This window comes from Scyliorhinus torazame, chromosome 3 (assembly GCF_047496885.1).
Source record: "Scyliorhinus torazame isolate Kashiwa2021f chromosome 3, sScyTor2.1, whole genome shotgun sequence".
In the NCBI taxonomy this organism is placed as follows: Eukaryota; Metazoa; Chordata; class Chondrichthyes; order Carcharhiniformes; family Scyliorhinidae; genus Scyliorhinus; species Scyliorhinus torazame.
The window spans coordinates 116779065-116798619 of record NC_092709.1 but is presented as its reverse complement, the minus strand read 5'-3'; the positions used below and the strand labels follow the sequence as shown (position 1 = coordinate 116798619).

General features: G+C 46.5%; 1 protein-coding gene across 1 annotated transcript in view; it reads right to left on the bottom strand.

The window, feature by feature from the left end:
- The window catches only part of naf1 (nuclear assembly factor 1 homolog (S. cerevisiae)), a 543280-nt gene that overhangs the window by 194520 nt on the left and 329205 nt on the right, over nt 1-19555 (bottom strand). The window contains exon 8 of the mRNA XM_072496154.1: nt 9915-10011. Within this exon, the coding sequence (XP_072352255.1) occupies nt 9915-10011 (97 nt within the window). The remainder of the gene's footprint in view (nt 1-9914; nt 10012-19555) is intronic.

Sequence of the window (19555 nt, the reverse complement as noted above, 5' to 3'; positions counted from 1 at the left end):
GAATTAGACAGAAGTTCCATATTGCATACCACCCCCAGTCAAGTGGTATTGTAGAACAAATGAATGGGACATTGAAAGCTACCCTCAGGAAATAGGCTCTGCAAAATAATAGCACCTTGGATTCGGTACTTCCATTTGCTTTGATGTTTTTAAGAAACACAGTATCTACATCCACAGGATACACCCCCCACACCCTCATGACCGGACGCCCCATGAAAGGCACTGAGTATTTACTAGGACTGGATTAGGCCAGCCCCGCAGTTACAGCCCTCACACATGAAAACGCAGTCACACAACTAGTACAGAACATAAAGGCAGCCCAATTCGCCGCAGCAGTGAGACTTGGAACCAGGAAGAAACAGAGCAAGGCCTGTTTCGACAAAACAGTACATGCAACTGAGTTTACAGTAGGGCAACAAGTTATGATTTCCCTTTACAACCCCAGTTCATTCCTTGCCCCAAAATTTCCCGGTCCGTACTCCATTTCGGACAAAGTCAGCCCCTCAGTATACAAAATAACCTATCCCAATGGTTAAGTCTGCGTGGTTTCATATAAACCAGCTCAAGGCTTACGGCTCACAGAATAACCACACACACCACATCCTGCTCGCAGCAGCAGACGATCACGCCCCGCCCACAGATGACATATTCCTACCCTCCCCCAACAACTCCAGCCCGCCCTCAGACACGACTTCAACACCGCCCCCAGAGGCACGACTCCGTCTCTCCCTTCCCTCAATCAGCAGCGACAGTGAGAGCGATCACGATGACGACAACCACAGCACACGTTACGACTAGACCCCTGCACCAGGTCCCACTTCCAGTGAATCTGAGCATGATTCTACCGACACATTTGAAATCACTTATATCGAAGCCCCTGACCCAGACCCACCGCCCGACGATTACGGATTGAAGCATAGTAGCTCCAACCTCGACACACGATTCTGGCACCGATACAATTCGTTCAGGCTCATCCGGAATGATGAGATGGACCCCAATTCACCCCAAGCAGCTTTAGCACGGTTACTACAGACAAGAGTTTGGCAGCCGTGAGAAGATGATGACTTAGAGTCTGACTCTCACCAAACCAATCTCTTTGCGACCCGGTTTGCTATTGATCAGTGAGGTGTCCAGATGATGGAGAAAAAAGGAACCGATGGAGAGATACAGTGTCCTTTCTGATGGCTTTTTACACGTACATAAAAAGCAAGAGGGTAGCCAGGGAAAGGGTTGGCCCACTGAAGGATAGGCAAGGGAATCTATGTGTGGAGCCAGAGGAAATGGGCGAGGTACTAAATGAATACTTTGCATCAGTATTCACCAAAGAGAAGGAATTGGTAGATGTTGAGTCTGGAGAAGGGGGTGTAGATAGCCTGGGTCACATTGTGATCCAAAAAGACGAGGTGTTGGGTGTCTTAAAAAATATTAAGGTAGATAAGTCCCCAGGGCCTGATGGGATCTACCCCAAAATACTGAAGGAGGCTGGAGAGGAAATTGCTGAGGCCTTGACAGAAATCTTTGGATCCTCGCTGTCTTCAGGGGATGTCCCGGAGGACTGGAGAATAGCCAATGTTGTTCCTCTGTTTAAGAAGGGTAGCAAAGATAATCCCGGGAACTACAGGCCGGTGAGCCTTATTTCAGTGGTAGGGAAATTACGGGAGAGAATTCGAGACAGGATCTACTCCCATTTGGAAGCAAATGGACGTATTAGTGAGAGGCAGCACGGTTTTGTGAAGGGAAGGTCGTGTCTCACTAACTTGATAGAGTTTTTTGAGGAGGTCACTAAGATGATTGATGCAGGTAGGGCAGTGGATGTTGTCTATATGGACTTCAGTAAGGCCTTTGACAAGGTCCCTCATGGTAGACTAGTACAAAAGGTGAAGTCACACGGGATCAGGGGTGAGCTGGCAAGGTGGATACAGAACTGGCTAGGCCATAGAAGGCAGAGAGTAGCAATGGAAGGATGCTTTTCTAATTGGAGGGCTGTGACCAGTGGTGTTCCACAGGGATCAGTGCTGGAACCTTTGCTCTTTGTAGTATATATAAATGATTTGGAGGAAAATGTAACTGGTCTGATTAGTAAGTTTGCAGACGACACAAAGGTTGGTGGAATTGCGGATAGCGATAAGGACTGTCGGAGGATACAGCAGGATTTAGATTGTTTGGAGACTTGGGCGGAGAGATGGCAGATGGAGTTTAACCTGGACAAATGTGAGGTAATGCATTTTGGAAGGTCTAATGCAGGTAGGGAATATACAGTGAATGGTAGAACCCTCAAGAGTATTGAAAGTCAAAGAGATCTAGGAGTACAGGTCCCACAGGTCATTGAAAGGGGCAACACAGGTGGAGAAGGTAGTCAAGAAGGCATACGGCATGCTTGCCTTCATTGGCCGGGGCATTGAGTATAAGAATTGGCAAGTCATGTTGCAGCTGTATAGAACCTTAGTTAGGCCACACTTGGAGTATAGTGTTCAATTCTGGTCGCCACACTACCAGAAGGATGTGGAGGCTTTAGAGAGGGTGCAGAAGAGATTTACCAGAATGTTGCCTGGTATGGAGGGCATTAGCTATGAGGAGCGGTTGAATAAACTCGGTTTGTTCTCACTGGAACGAAGGAGGTTGAGGGGAGACCTGATAGAGGTATACAAAGTTATGAGGGGCATAGACAGAGTGGATAGTCAGAGGCTTTTCCCCAGGGTAGAGGGGTCAATTACTAGGGGGCATAGGTTTAAGGTGAGAGGGGCAAGGTTTAGAGTAGATGTACGAGGCAAGTTTTTTACGCAGAGGGTAGTGGGTGCCTGGAACTCGCTACCGGAGGGGGTGGTGGAAGCAGGGACGATAGTGACATTTAAGGGGCATCTTGACAAATACATGAATAGGATGGGAATAGAGGGATATGGACCCAGGAAGTGTAGAAGATTGTAGTTTAGTCGGGCAGCATGGTCGGCACGGGCTTGGAGGGCCGAAGGGCCTGTTCCTGTGCTGTACATTTCTTTGTTCTTTGTTCTTGGAACCTGCACCATGTTTATTGAATGTTTATTCGTTAGTGTTATCGTTACGTGTTGTGTGTAAACTCGGAAAGTCTTTTCATGGCCCCACGTCATCACCCCCCTTTGACGGCCAATGGCTATTAGAGGAACTAGTTTGTCCCCAGAAACTTGTCAATGGAACAAGTTTGCCCCAGACAATAGTTCAGAGGAACTAGTCTGTCGACAGAACCCGACTCATAGATGCTCTCCTAATTCGAGAGGCAGCCCCCACGACGACCACATTCTTACCCGTTCTTGCCGGTTGCTCAGGCAGTGGAGAAACGGCATTGGTCCCCGCCCTGCCTGAGGACCCCTCTCTGGTCAGCTACGCTCGGGTAGAGCACATACGGCATTGATCACCGTCCTACCAATATAGTGTAGATTTATTTGTTCTTAAGGGCAGCACGGTAGCATTGTGGATAGCACAATTGCTTCACAGCTCCATGGTCCCAGGTTCGATTCCGGCTTGGGTCATTGTCTGTGCGGAGTCTGCACGTCCTCCCCGTGTCTGCGTGGGTTTCCTCCGAGTGCTCCGGTTTCCTCCCACAGTCCAAAGATGTGCGGGTTAGGTGAATTGGCCAATGATAAATTGCCCTTAATGTCCAAATTGCCCTTGGTGTTGGGTGGAGGTGTTGAGTTTGGGTAGGGTGCTCTTTCCAAGAGCCGGTGCAGACTCAAAGGGCCGAATGGCCTCCTTCTGCACTGTAAATTCAATGATAATCTATGATTAATCTAGGACAAAGGTTCGGCACAACATCGTGGGCCAAAGGGCCTGTTCTGTGCTGTATTTTCGATGTACTATGTACCCGGGGATTCCACCCATTTCTTACCCGCCGCGGCCCACATGCACCCCATTTTGGCTCGTTACGTTCAAAATTCTTTTGTTTAGTTTTGGCAACCCTTAGGTTGCTTCCCTCTGCCATTTACATCCTAAAACACTGGGATGGTAAATCACAGGGGGTGTGAGACGGCTCGCAGTACGGCAGTATTTTCTTAGATATCTTGTTCAAATATTCGGATTTTTTAAAAAAATGAGGGCGTCACAGATGGTGACCAATTATAAAGGGAAATTGCCAGTAAAGGACAGACAGACAGACAAGCGAGATCTTAAGCAAGATAATAACAGAAATTATGCTTGTGTTCACAGAACTCCAGAAACCCAGGAACCACAGAGGAAGACAAAGAGGTCCGACAAAGATGAAGACAGCCTTCGTGTTCACATGGATCTTAGCGGGAACCCATCAGTTGCGTGCGTACGCTACCCCCCTGACCCCTACCACACAAACTGTAAACGATTCTCACCCCTGTAATAGACGGAACCCCGAGATAACTAGCCCAGCGACAGCTAGCAATACCCCGACCTGGTGTGATATGTTTATCACCTGGTACTCACTCTCATATGTAGTCGAAGCACTCTTAGTGCTGGCGATACTTTGCAGTGTCGTGCAAACGTTTAGAGTCAGGAAATGGCGAAACAGAGCATATCGCTCTCGCACCCCGGTGTACAGATTTAGGTCCCCAATTTTTGGATTTCACCAGACCCCCGAACCCATTGGGAAGGATTAAAGAGCATCCATTTTATTTAATGTATTCTATGGAATAAAGAGATGTAAACCTCTGTGTCTGACTGCCAGGCCAGAGAAATTTGTGTGCTGCTATTTTGTACAGATTAAGATGTATAGATTATTTTTGGATTGTATATATTTTTGGATTGTTTAAATGAGGATAGTTTATTGCGAATAGTTAGAGGTTCCAGTATTTTATTTTTCTGTAATGCATGTATTAATGTCATAGCGCCCCGTAGAGTTTTATGATAATGAATGTATTTAAAATGGTTTCGGTAATATTGTGTTGCATAGGATAGGACAGTGTAGAGCCTAAGCACGGGTGCCCCGGGGATCAGAGGATGAAGACGCCATGGTAATGTGATCCTTCACGCTTCGCGTTGAGGATCACAAGGAGGGTGTGTAGCCATCTGGGATGGCCACGTCCCGATTACAAAATGGACACTTGCAAAGACTGCAGGGAAAATTGGACAATGCTAAGAAACAAGCAGGTGCAAGCTCTGTCTGTTGATTAGAATCTTAAACACTCAGGCAGGACAGACACTACCAAACGATTTACATGATAATGAGCCATCTCCGGGGACAAAAGGGAAACATTTAGATACACAATGTTAGGACAGACTCCCTGGTGCCAGAAGAAGCGAAGACAAAGCAGACTGACAGTCGCCAGGACACGCCCAGCGATCAGGGAATCACCCCTCTATTGGAGGAAAATCGATACCAATGATTGGGAAAGACCCAATTAGTTGAGGCCAAGTTCAAGGCCCGCCCAAAAGAGCGCGAAGCCCTTTTTAGTATAAAAGGTATCCCCCAAGGGAGAATCTTTCTCCTTTGCCTTTGGCTCTCAACGAAGAGAGAGACCAGCCTAGCAGCTACAGCAGACCAAGTAAGTTCCAAGACAACGCACGCTACGAGATAGACGCTCCTAGTAGCTACCCTGTAAACAGCTCAACCCAGCAGCCTCAGAACCGAGCAACGGCCATTATTCCTCTGACTAAGTGGGCTCCCGAAGCTAAGTATAGGCTTTAGTAATAGTGGTAGTTTAGTTTTGTAGAGTTTATGCACGAGTAGATTTGACTGTGTGTAAATAAATGAGCATTGCTTTTGAACTTACTAACTGGTGTATCGAGTCATTGATCAGTATTCGGTTCTGAACCTTGTGGCGGTGTCGAAAGATACCTGCCGACTCTTGAGCAAACGTGATTAAATAGAACCAAATTAAGAACCAACCAAAAGTTAGCAACACTATGTGTGTGTGAGAGAGAGGCGAGTATGTGGGTATGAGAGAGGCGCGAGTATGCGTGTGTGAGAGAGAGGGGTGAGTATGCGTGTGTGAGAGAGAGGTGAGTATGTGTGTGTGTGAGAGATATGAGTATGTGTGTGTGAGAGAGAGGTGAGTGCGAGTGTAAGAGTGAGTGTGCGAATGTGAGAGTGTGAATGTATGTGTGTGCGAGAGAGAGAGGGGTGTGCGTGAGAGGTGTGTGAGGCGAGTGTGTGTGAGTGAGAAAGAGATGAGAGTTCGTGAGGTGTGTCAGAGAGGTGAGTGAGCGAGTGAGAGTGGCAAGTATGTGTGTGTGAGGTGAGAGAAGAGTATGTGTGTGTGAATGAGTGTGCGAATGTACGTGTGTGAGTGAGAAAGAGGTGAGTGTGTGTGTGTGAGAGAGGTGAGTGAGTATGTGAGAGTGGTGTGTGTGAGAGAGAGAGAGGGGTGTGTGCGAGGTGTGCGTGTGGGAGTGAGTGTGTGCGAACGTGTGTGTCAGTGAGAAAGAGGTGAGCGTGCGTGTGTGTGTGAGAGAGAGAGGGGACCTTGTGCTTCTTTTGGGCGTGTCTGTTTGTGTGCCTGAAATGAGAATCCAGCTCTCTAGCAGTACTCCCAATATTAAGTGAATTTGTGAGCAAAGGATCCGGATCACTCCTTCCATTAAAATGACAAAAAGACCTGGAAGCATTTGTTGAATCAGAGAAGCTTTTAATTATAATAAAGGTATACATACAAGAAATAGAAAAATATTTTGTAAATGTTTTTGTATGTTTATACCTATTGTGCAATAATAATCCATATTCTGTGGTTTAACTCCTCAATATAATAAGAATGTTTCTTAGGGGTTCTGTCAATATTCTTGGGAGGTCAAAAGTGATCCATGGCTGGAAAAGTTTGGGAAACCCTGATCAAAACTGATTTGCATAAACCAGATCAAGCACTGCTCTCTTCCTCATTAAACTGAAAGAGAACATTCTCTTGTACACATTTTGAGAATTCCACCTCTTTTTCCTCATATTTTCCCAGTCTATAATGTGTGATGATCTGGCAGGTGGTAAGCCTTGTCAAACCAAATCCCACGGGGAAACTTGGCAAGCTATCACAACACTTTTCTTTTTGTATTTTTACCATGAGAAGATAAGGTGTCCTGAAGTCAGAAACCACAAATTCCAGTAACACTTTTGGATATTTTTGACATTAAATTAAAATATTTACACACAGAAGAAAACCTAAACACACAGGACTGCATTAACAGAGTTAATATTAGTCTCACAGAACATTCCCCAACCCCCAAAAAAGATTTTCTCAGACTTGCAAATAAACACCCCTTTAGAAACAATTCTTTGCCGATAAAAAGTACCAATAACATTACCATAAGGCAATCCCACTGTTGCTGGAGGCAGGATATGTCTTAGGATTTCCTCCTCTCTTCCTTTGCTGTGGCAATTCAATAAAACTTCAAAACAAAACACTCTGGAAGCGACACTTTTCTGGGTTGGCTGAAATCTGTCTTATTTTGATTCTTCACAGTTCTGTCCCCAGCACAGAACACTCCAGGAGGTTTCTTATGGCCACTCCCAACTCTCAGATCTCTCCTTAAGTATACATTTTCCTCTTTCATGATTGAGTCTATTGTTCCTAATCTCCCATTAAATTTACATTTCCTAGAATATAAAAATATTTTATATTCTCCCTACTGCCGCCACTTTCGGGTAAATGAAACGATTTGCCTTATTTATTAACTTTTCCAAGTTGTAAACCCCTTTTTCCTTCCCTTTGATACATAACAACTGAACCTAACAGACTTCCTTTATCACCTATTACAAATTTCTACCCACGTTCTATTTACTTGTAGAAAATTCAGCTTGGCCATATTGACTTCAAGTGCCTGCCTCTCATACAGAGACACTTTGACGTCCTCAACTCTGCAGATACCCAGTCCCCAGCTTAATTGGACTAGTCATGCACGCAGGTCTGCTTCACAAAATAGTACAATAAATCCCCAAAATATTAAAAATAACATTTTCTTCACAATTGGGATAACTGGGATAACCATTGTCATCACTCTGTAGCACTTGCATCGTTTGGCAATTTACCTGCAAATTTGTCCATCTGTCTACCTATATGTGTGCACACACAAATATAAGACAATGCAGAGAGAAATTACCAGAATTATTCCAGTGATGAGGGAATTTATCTATTATGTTAGGTTGGAACTGCTGGGGATAGTCTCCTTGGAGTAAAGGAGACTGAGATGAAATGTTTAGATGAAGCAGACAAGAAAAGTTATTCCCAATACTTGGAGTTACAAGATATTGGGCAAGAGACGCAGAGGGCAATGTGAGGAAGACTTTTTTTTTGCGCAGCACATGGTAACAAAGTAGAACGCTCTCCTGAAGAGTGGTGGAAGCAAAGACAATGAATGATTTTGCAAGGTAAATGGTTGGACATTTGAGGGAAATAAACTTGCAAGGTGACAGTACAGAGTGAGATAATGGGGACTGATTGAATTGCTCTACAGAAAACTGGCATGGGCTCAATGGGCCAAATGGCCTCTTTACAGACTCTTATCTCCTTCCTATTATTTGTGGCACTGTATTCACCTGGCAGGATTTGAGGTCCTGTTTTGTGCAATAAATCTAATTAAATAGAATTGGCCATTGATCCATGACTCCTCATGTGTTATAGTAGTTTTTCTTTCCGATCAATGCTGCCACCACTTCATGCATGTCTCCTTTTCTTTCCCTATCTTGCCTAAACACCTTGCAGATGGGAACATTAATTTCCCAATTTTCTGTTCTTTAAGCAAGGCCTCTATTATTGCCTCAATAGTATATCCCCATGTGGCGATATGTGCTGCAGCCAACCAACCTTATGCACGCCAAACCTATCCCATACACTGCCTCAGATTTCTCTCTTGATCCCTCCTATATCTGAACTATTTTTATTCTATAGCTGTTTTCCTGTCTGAATTATTGGTTGACCTTGCATTTCCCCACGCCGTTGCCCTGTCTCCCTTCCAAAATAGTTTAACAAGACCAGGTTAAAGTCCAACAGGTTTATTTTGAATCACTACCTTTCGCAGCACAGCTCCTTCATCATGCGGCCCATTCACTCATCTAGGTTGTCCATTACTTGTTTAAACCCTCCGCCACAGCACTGGCTAATCTGCCAGCATGAATATTCACCTTGTACAGGTTCTTCCTGACCCAGATCAACTCCCATTGCCTCCTTCCTAACCAAGATCCCCCTTCATTATCGACATACTCTCCCTTTCCTACTCCAACCATGAGTGCGGTCTTCTTTAATAACTCATCTATAAAAACTTCTTCCTCAACTTTTAATGCAAGATTTTTATTGAATTCTAATGATGGGATTTGAACCTAGACCCCCGGAACATTACCCTGGGTCTCTGGATTACTACCTTAGTGAAAATTGCACTGCGTCACCGCCTCCCCCTTCCTAAACAATTCACTCTGTGCTCTCATTTTTGTAGTCTCTTACAGGGAACCTGACTGAACTTCTTCGAAAAGTCCATGTCCATACCATCTATAGACAAATAGTCTCATGAGATTAATCCCCAAAATGGTAACCAACACATAATTAGAAACCACAATCTGAAGGTTACTTTTTCTTCAGCAGATTAAGCTGGTATTTCTGGAGGAATAGTTCATAGATTGAATACAAATGTTTTTTCTTTGCTCCTCTTTTCTGCTTTGGATGGCTTCAAACGGAGCATACATTATCAAGCCCTCAACTGGGGTTGGGTGCAAAAGCAAATGACTGGTTACTTCTAATGGACAGCAAAATGATCTTGGAAATTGCTTAGCTGCAAGACATAATGATTTCATTACTGGGACAAAGTAACGGGCTATGCTATTGAAGGACAACATTTAGACTCTGCACATAAAAAATAAATAACTGTAAACAACATGTGTGTTGACAATGGGTGTTTATTTTATCGCAGGTAATACTGTAAACCTACCCATGGAATTGCACGGGCTCGAAGTTAAGTTGTTCGGGAGTAAACAAAACTATTGGATAAAACTACCTACTCACCACATTGAGTGTTCTTATCTCCGTAATTTTGCTGCTTCTTCTTTTTCTTCTTTTGCTTTGCTTCCCTTTCTTTTTCATCATCACTGAAATCCAGAGCCTATTAAAGACCATAATCATTTGGTTTATGACTAATTCTTACATTTCATGGCTTCCTGTCACACTTAGAAACGCAGTAATCAACCACACATGGCTTTTAAATGAGACATCTGTGTTATCTAAAAAACCCTTAATCTCATTTTAATGGCATTATTATTGCACTTGAACACTAAGCATAAGAACATTAAGGCATATGGAGGATCATTTCCATAGACAAAGATGTGTACTGTATAATGTTTTATATCTGAAGTTTAAATTTATTACATTTCTGTGACAACTGGAACTTAATTTAGTTTCTATTAAGACGTACAGCAAAAAAAAGAATGCATTGGCTCAGCAGCAGCAGGCAAATGAATAGTGATATAGATGAACACAAATCCAGCTAGAAATTAAATTTCTTTGTGAAACACGTCAGGGCAATTTATTTTACATAAAATCTAAGTACTTAGTTGGACAGGCAGCCGTCAATTTGTCTTGCAATCAGTCCCATTTAATTCCAAGCCAAATACCAGATAGCCTTTAGCATATCAACCATGTTTATAAAGGACCACCTAAGCATTGTGCCAGCAGTATGACTAGAAGCACGAGTGCTTGACTAATTTTCTCGAAGTTACTCAAGTAGCCTAGTACTGCAGAGCAGGGAGACCCAGGTTTGATCTTAAGTCTGCACTAAGTTAGTAGATCTCAGCCCAAGCAGGAGCAAGGATTCTATAATTGAACTCTATGGGAAGCAAGAGATGAAATTGCAGAGTCATTGGCAACGATCTTTTCGTCCTCACTGTCAACAGGGGTGGTACCAGGGGATTGGAGAGTGGCGAATGTCGTGCCCCTGTTCAAAAAAGGGACTAGGGGTAACCCTGGGAATTACAGGCCAGTTAGTCTTACTTCAGTGGTAGGCAAAGTCATGGAAAGGGTACTGAAGGATAGGATCTCTGAGCATCTGGAAAGACACTGCTTGATTAGGGATAGTCAGCACAGATTTGTAAGGGGTACGTCTTGCCTTACAAGTCTTATTGAATTCTTTGAGGAGGTGACCAAGCATGTGGATGAAGGTAAAGCAGTGGATGTAGTGTACATGGATTTTAGTAAGGCATTTGATAAGGTTCCCCATGGTAGGCTTCTGCAGAAAGTAAGGAGGCATGGGATAGTGGGAAATTTGGCCAGTTGGATAACGAACTGGCTGACCGATAGAAGTCAAGAGAGTGGTGGTGGATGGCAAATATTCAGCCTGGATCCCAGTTACCAGTGGCGTACCGCAGGGATCAGTTCTGGGTCCTCTGCTGTTTGTGATTTTCATTAATGACTTGGATGAGGAAGTTGAAGGGTGGGTCAGTAAATTTGCAGACGATACGAAGATTGGTGGAGTTGTGGATAGTGAGGAGGGCTGTTGTCGGCTGCAAAGAGACATAGATAGGATGCAGAGCTGGGCTGAGAAGTGGCAGATGGAGTTTAACCCTGAAAAATGTGAGGTTGTCCATTTTGGAAGGATAAATATGAATGCGGAATACAGGGTTAACGGTAGAGTTCTTGGCAATGTGGAGGAGCAAAGAGATCTTGGGGTCTATGTTCATACATCTTTGAAAGTTGCCACTCAAGTGGATAGAGCTGTGAAGAAGGCCTATGGTGTGCTCGGGCTCATTAACAGAGGGATTGAATTTAAGAGCCGTGAGGTGATGATGCAGCTGTACAAAACTTTGGTAAGGCCACATTTGGAGTACTGTGTACAGTTCTGGTCGCCTCATTTTAGGAAGGATGTGGAAGCTTTGGAAAAGGTGCAAAGGAGGTTTACCAGGATGTTGCCTTACGAGTAGGTCTTACGAGGGAAGTTTGAGGGTGCTAGGCCTTTTCTCATTAGAACGGAGAAGGATGAGGGGCGACTTGATAGAGGTTTATAAGATGATCAGGGGAATAGATAGAGTAGACAGTCAGAGACTTTTCCCCCGGGTGGAACAAACCATTACAAGGAGACATAAATTTAAGGCGAATGGTGGAAGATATAGGGGGGGGATGTCAGAGGTAGGTACTTTACCCAGAGAGTAGTGGGGGCATGGAATGCACTGCCTGCGGAAGTAGTTGAGTCGGAAACATTAGGGACCTTCAAGCAGCTATTGGATAGGTACATGGATTACGGTAAAATGATATAGTGTAGATTTATTTGTTCTTAAGGGTAGCACGGTAGCATTATGGATAGTACAATTGTTTCACAGCTCCATAGTCCCAGGTTCGATTCTGGCTTGGGTCACTGTCTGTGCGGAGTCTGCACATCCTCCCAGTGTGTGCGTGGGTTTCCTCCCACAGTCCAAAGATGTGCAGGTTAGGTGGATTGGCCATGATAAATTGCCCTTGGTGTCCAAAATTGCCCTTAGTGTTGGGTGGAGGCGTTGACCTTGGGTAGGGTGCTCTTTCCAAGAGCCGGTGCAGGCTCAGTGGGTCAAATGGCCTCCTTCTGCACTGTAAATTCAATGATAATCTATGATTAATCTCGGACAAAGGTTCGGCACAACATTGTGGGCTGAAGGGCCTGTTCTGTGCTGTATTTTTCTATGTTCTATGTTCTAACTCAAGGTCCCAAAATACAGAAAAAACACATGTGGAGTAATGGAGAAAACAAAGATTGGCTTTGGTTCTGATCTCCAGAGACCGAAGAAACTGTGGTAATTACCATCAAGATCCAATTAAGTAATGGTCACTTGAGTATGTCCTGGAGGAATGCCAGTACTCACTACCCAGCAAAGATGGAACTGAGGAAAGGTCCATAATCAATTTGGCATAGCCACCTATGTATCCCAATCACAGAGTTCCAAAGTATCACTCACACCAACTCCATCTCAAATACTTACTAGCATTTGGTTATTTATCAAATATGAATGAGTGTTTGGGAGAACTTCTCCCCATTCCTCGAGAACTCAACTGACTGCTGCAGTTCTCCATTCTCTATTAATCTAGATGGCTCACTTTAATTATCACTAGAGAAGATTTCCATAACATTTCTGCCAGATAGCGCTCTCAATCAGTAGCTCCTTGCAAGCACAAGTTCAAACGGTATTATCAAACCAGAATTGATGGAGTATGCATTAAACTATTGACAAACTATTACGAAGGCATGATCCCCAAATTGTTCTGTGCTTTCATTAATGGTTCCAATCAACTCTTATGAGAAACCTGCTATAACATGGATGCCTCCAGACTCTATTATTACACTATCCAATGTACACAGGGAAACATTACAACCCTTTGTACCATAACTGTGTTGTGTTATGTATTCTGGGATAAATCAGGCTGCAACTGGATGCAGCTTTAACCAAAAGAAACTCCAGACCCTGAAGTTAGTTCAATCTGATTTATTGAACCAGTAGCACAGTTCTCTATGAGTTCGACTCTCTGCTAACCTTTTTTTTTTTTCCCCAATCAATATTTTTTATTCTCCTCCTTTTTCACATTTTCTCCCAAATTTACACCCACCAACAATAAACAATAATCAGTAACAAATATGTCAATCCCCATATCAATAACAACGATCCGATCCTCCCACCAAACCCCAGACATTAGCCCACATGTTCACATAAACAAATGACAAAAAGGAATCAGGAGTCACCCATCATCACCACTAACACACCTTCCCCCTCCCCCCCAACCCTCCCAACGCCCCCCCCCCCCCCAACTAATGTTCGATGTTAGCCAGTTCTTGAAAGTGCATAATGAATAATGCCCATGAATTGTAGAACCCCTCCATCCTTCGCCTCAGTTCAAACTTAACCTTCTCAAGAGACAGGAATTCCAACAGGTCCCCCACCACGCCAGGGCACAGGGGGGAGAGGTTGCTCTCCAACCCACCAGGATTCGCCTTTGGGCGATCAACAAGGCGAAGGCTACAACATCTGCCTCCGCACCCTTTTCCAACCCTGGCTGGTCCGACACCCCGAATATGGCCTCCCGGGGGGCGGGGTCCAGTTTCACTTGCACCACTTTAGAAATTACCCTGAAAACCTCCTTCCAGTAATCCTCTAGCTTTGGACAGGACCAAAACATGTGAACGCGATTAGCAGAGCCCCCCTTCCCCGCAACGCTCATCCTCGCCCTCGTGTGGTGTGCTCTGTATACCACCTTCAGCTGTATCAGCCCCAACCTTGCGCACGAGGTGTAGGCATTCACTCTCCGGAGCACCTAACACCAGAACCCCTCCATATCCTCTCCCAACTCTTCCTCCCACTTTACTTTGATCCCTTCCAGTGGTGCCTTGTCCTCTTCCAAAATAGCTCCTTAATCCGCTGATACTACCCCCTTCTCTAGTCCCCCTGTCGTCAGCACCTCCTCCAGCAACGTGGAGGCCGGCTCCACCGGGAAGCTCTGCATCTCCTTTCTGGCAACATCTCGAACCTGCATGTATCTGAACATTTCCCCGTGCTCCAGCCCATACTTCGCTTCCAGCTCCTTCAGTCCTGCAAACTGACCCCTAAGAAACAAATCTTTTAGTGTCTTAATCCCCTTCTCCTCCCATTTTCTAAAATTTCCATCCCATCTCCCTGGCTCAAATCTGTGGTTCCCCCGAATCGGCATTTCCCTTGACCCTGCCCCCATCCCGAAGTGTTGGTGAAACTGCCTCCAAATTCTCAATGAAGCTATTATTACCGGACTCCCTGAGTATTTCCCCGGGGCTATTGGGAGCGGCGCTGTTGCTAGCGCTTTCAATCCCGACCCCCTGCACAAACTCTCCTCCATTCTGACCCACTGGGAATCAACCGCTCTGACCCAGCTCCGCACCTTCTCCACATTCGCTGCCCAGTAGTAATACATCAGGTTCGGAAGACCCAAACCCCCTGCCTGCCTTTCCCTCTGTAGCAGCACCTTTCTATCTCTGGCCACCTTCCCTCCCCATATGAAAGAAGTAATCCTTCCCTCAATCTCTCTGAAAAAAGCCTTGGGCAGGAAAATCGGCAGGTATTGAAAAATAAACAGAAATCGCGGCAACACATTCATTTTAACCACCTGTACCCGACCCGCCAGTGACAGAGGGAGACCATCCCACCTTGCCAGATCAGCTTTCACTCTCCCCACCAAACTAGAAATGTTGTACCTGCGGAGCCTCCCACTCCCGGTCAACATGCACCCCCAGGTACCTAAACTGAGTCCCTGCCCCCACCCCCGGCCGAGACACCACAAAATACTCACTCTTATCTGGATTTAGTTTGTACCCCGAAAGACCCAAACACTCTAAGCAGCTCCAATATTCCCCCTATCGACACACTCGGTTCCGACACGTATAACAACAAGTCATCGGCATATATGGACACCCTATGCTCTATTCCCCCCTGCACTATTCCTTTTCATACCCCCGAACTTCTTAATGCGATGGCCAACGGCTCAATCTCGAGTGCAAACAGCAGGGGGGGACATAGGACATCCCTGCCTTGTCCCACGGTGGAGAGAAAAGTATCTCGAGCTGATGTTGTTTGTGCGGACATTCGCCCTCGGCTCCTTATATAGCAGCTTTACCCAGTTCACAAATCTTGGTCCAATCCCAAACCGCTCCAGAACTGCCATCAAGTACCCCCATTCTACCCGGTCAAATGCCTTCTCAGCGTCCAATGCCACAACCACCACTGTTTCCTTCCCCTCTGCCGGTGCCATAACGACGTTCAATACCCTCCTAATGTTCGAAAAGAGCTGCCTCCCTCTCACGAACCCAGTCTGATCTTCACCTATCACCTTCGGGAGGCACTCCTCCAGCCTACCCACCAGTACCTTCGCCAATATTTTTGCATCCACATTCAGAAGCGATATGGGCCTATACGACCCAAACTCCGTCGGATCCTTATCTTTTTTAGCAGCAGGGAAATCGATGCCTGCCCCAAAGTTTGTGGCAACACCCCCTTCCCGATCGCCTCTTCAAACATCCCCACCATCAGGGGTACCAGCTTATCCTTGAAATTTTTATAATACTCCACCGAAAACCCATCTGGTCCTGCCACCTTCCCCGACTGCATCCTCCCAATCGCATCCTTTATCGCCTACTCCACTATCGCTCCTTCTAATGAAGCCCTGTCCCCCTCCCCTAACCTCGAGTACTCCAATCCATCTAGAAATTCCTGCATCTCACGGTCTCCACCAGGTGGCTCTGACCTGTACAACCTCTCATGAAATTCCTCATAAACCTTGTTAATCAGATCCTGAGCCACCACCAACTTCCCCACCCTATCCCTCACCCAAACAATTTCCCTTGCCGCTGCTTCCCTTCGGAGCTGACCTGCTAACATACTCCACGTTCGTAAACTGCACCCCTTGCTCATCTCAGTTGGCGCACCGCCTTCCTGGTAGATAGTCGGTCAAAGCTCGCCTGTAGTTCCTTTCTATTTTCCAGACACGCTGGGTCCCCATCTTCTGCATAACTCCTACCTACCTCCAACATCTCATCTATTACCCTCTGCCGCTCCAACCTCTTTGTCCACCCTGGCCTTAAACAAAATCACCTCACCCCTCACCACCGCCTTTAGAGCCTCCCAGACAACTGCCTTCAACACCTCACCCGTACAGTTGAAACCTACATATTCCTCAATTACCTTTTCAATTTTGTCACAGGACACTTGGTTCCCCAAAAGTCCCACATCTAATTTCCACCCCGGCCTCTGCGCTACCCCCTTCTCCAGTACCATATCCACCCAATGCGGATCATGATCTGACACTGCAATTGTCGAGTATTCCAACCCCTTAACCCCAGCCAGCAAAGCCTTCCCCACCACAAAAAGGTCGATCCGCGAGTATACCTTATGGACTGCTGAGAAAAACGAATACTCCCGTTCCCTCGGGTGCAGAAACCTCCAAGGGTCCACCCCTCCCCATTTCCACCATAGCCCAGCCAACGTCTTCGACCCCCCTGATGGGACCAGCGAGCGCGGCCGTGACCTGTCCAACCTTGGCTCCTGCACCAAGTTCCAGTCCCCCCCTCCCCACTATCAGTTTGTGTGTGTCCAAGTCGGGGTTGCCCCAAACACCTTCTTTGCGAATCCCACATCGTCCCAATTGGGACCATATACACTTAACAGCGCCCCTAGCCTCCCCTCCAGCATCCCTGTCACAATCACATATCTACCCCTCTGATCAGCCACCACCTTCTCCATCTGGAAGCGTACTCTTTTGCTGACCAACACCGCTACCCCTCGAGCCCTTCCGTCAAATCCAGAGTGAACACCTGACTAACCCAGCCCTTTTTAAGTCTCACCTGGTCCTTCACCCTCAAGTGAGTCTCCTGCAGCATTGCTACATCGGCTTTCAAACTTTTAAGATGCACAAGCACCCTTGACCTCTTGACCGGACCCCCTAACACCCTCACGTTCCACGTGACTATCCTAAGTCGATTTCGGCGGCGTGAGAGCAGCTGGTTAGTCAATTTCAGCGGGAGCATTGCGGAAGGAGGTTGCTGGGAGGTAAGTCAACCTTTAAAAGCACTTCTCTTTGCAGGGGCAGGCCAGTCGATTTCGGCGGCGTGAGAGCAGCTGGTGAGTCAGTTTCAGCGGGAGCATTGCGGAAGGAGGTTGCTGGGAGGTAAGTCAACCTTTAAAAGCACTTGTCTTTGCAGGGGCAGGCCAGTCGATTTCGGCGGCGTGAGAGCAGCTGGTGAGTCAATTTCAGCGGGAGCATTGCGGAAGGAGGTTGCTGGGAGGTAAGTCAAACTTTAAAAGCACTTCTCTTTGCAGGGGCAGGCCAGTCGATTTCGGCGGGAGTGGAGCTGGCTGGTTAGTCAGTTTCAGCGGGAGCATTGCGGAAGGAGGTTGCTGGGAGGTAAGTCAACCTTTAAAAGCACTTCTCTTTGCAGATGCAGGCCAGTCGATTTCGGCGGCGTGAGAGCAGCTGGTTAGTCAATTTCAGCGGGAGCATTGCGGAAGGAGGTTGCTGGGAGGTAAGTCAACCTTTAAAAGCACTTCTCTTTGCAGGGGCAGGCCAGTCGATTTCGGCGGCGTGAGAGCAGCTGGTGAGTCAGTTTCAGCGGGAGCATTGCGGAAGGAGGTTGCTGGGAGGTAAGTCAACCTTTAAAAGCACTTCTCTTTGCAGGGGCAGGCCAGTCGATTTCGGCGGGAGTGGAGCTGGCTGGTTTGTCAATTTCAGCAGGAGCTGAGAATTTTTCTTTTTTTTTAAATTAGTTTTTTAGGCGGGAACAGGAAGTCGACCCGCGGACGTCTGGGAAGACCCTCACCAATAAATTCTGGTGGAGAGGAAACCCGAGACACTACACGTGTAGTGTCTCCCACCCACCCTCCTCCTCTAACCTAATAATAAAACCCATTGGTCTGAGGTAAGTACCATATTTTTATTATATTATTATTATTTTTTATAAAAATTTAATTTAGTTGTTAGCCAGATCTTGGTAGAAAGTTAGAGGAATGGCAGGGAAGGGAGTGCAATGTTCCTCCTGCAGGATGTTTGAGGTGAGGGATGCAGTCAGTGTCCCTGCTGATTTTACCTGCAGGAAGTGCTGCCATCTCCAGCTCCTCCAAGACCGAGTTAGGGAACTGGAGCTGGAGTTGGAAGAACTTCGGATCATTCGGGAGGCAAAAGGGGTCATAGATAGCAGCTTCAGGGAATTAGTTACACCAAAGATTGGAGATAGGTGGGTAACTGTAAGAGGGACTGGGAAAAAACAGTCAGTGCAGGGATCCCCTGCGGTCGTTCCCCTGAGAAACAAGTATACCGCTTTGGATACTTGTGGGGGGGACGACTTACCAGGGGTAAGCCATGGGGTACGGGCCTCTGGCACGGAGTCTGTCCCTGTTGCTCAGAAGGGAAGGGGGGAGAGGAGCAGAGCATTAGTAATTGGGGACTCTATAGTCAGGGGCACAGATAGGAGATTTTGTGGGAGCGTGAGAGACTCACGTTTGGTATGTTGCCTCCCAGGTGCAAGGGTACGTGATGTCTCGGATCGTGTTTTCCGGGTCCTTAAGGGGGAGGGGGAGCAGCCCCAAGTCGTGGTCCACATTGGCACCAACGACATAGGTAGGAAAGGGGACAAGGATGTCAGACAGGCTTTCAGGGAGCTAGGATGGAAGCTCAGAACGAGAACAAACAGAGTTGTTATCTCTGGGTTGTTGCCCGTGCCACGTGATAGTGAGATGAGGAATAGGGAGAGAGAGCATTTAAACACGTGGCTACAAGGATGGTGCAGGCGGGAGGGTTTCAGATTTTTGGATAACTGGGGCTCTTTCTGGGGAAGGTGGGACCTCTACAGACAGGATGGTCTACATCTGAACCTGAGGGGCACAAATATCATAGATTTCATAGAATTTACAGTGCAGAAGGAGGCCATTCGGCCCATCGAGTCTGCACCGGCTCTTGGAAAGAGCACCCTACCCAAGGTCAACACCGCCACCCTATCCCCATAACCCAGCAACCCCACCCAACACCAAGGGCAATTTTGGACACTAAGGGCAATTTATCATGGCCAATCCACCTAACCTGCACATCTTTGGACTGTGGGAGGAAACCGGAGCACCCGGAGGAAACCCACGCACACACGGGGAGGATGTGCAGACTCCGCACAGACAGTGACCCAAGCT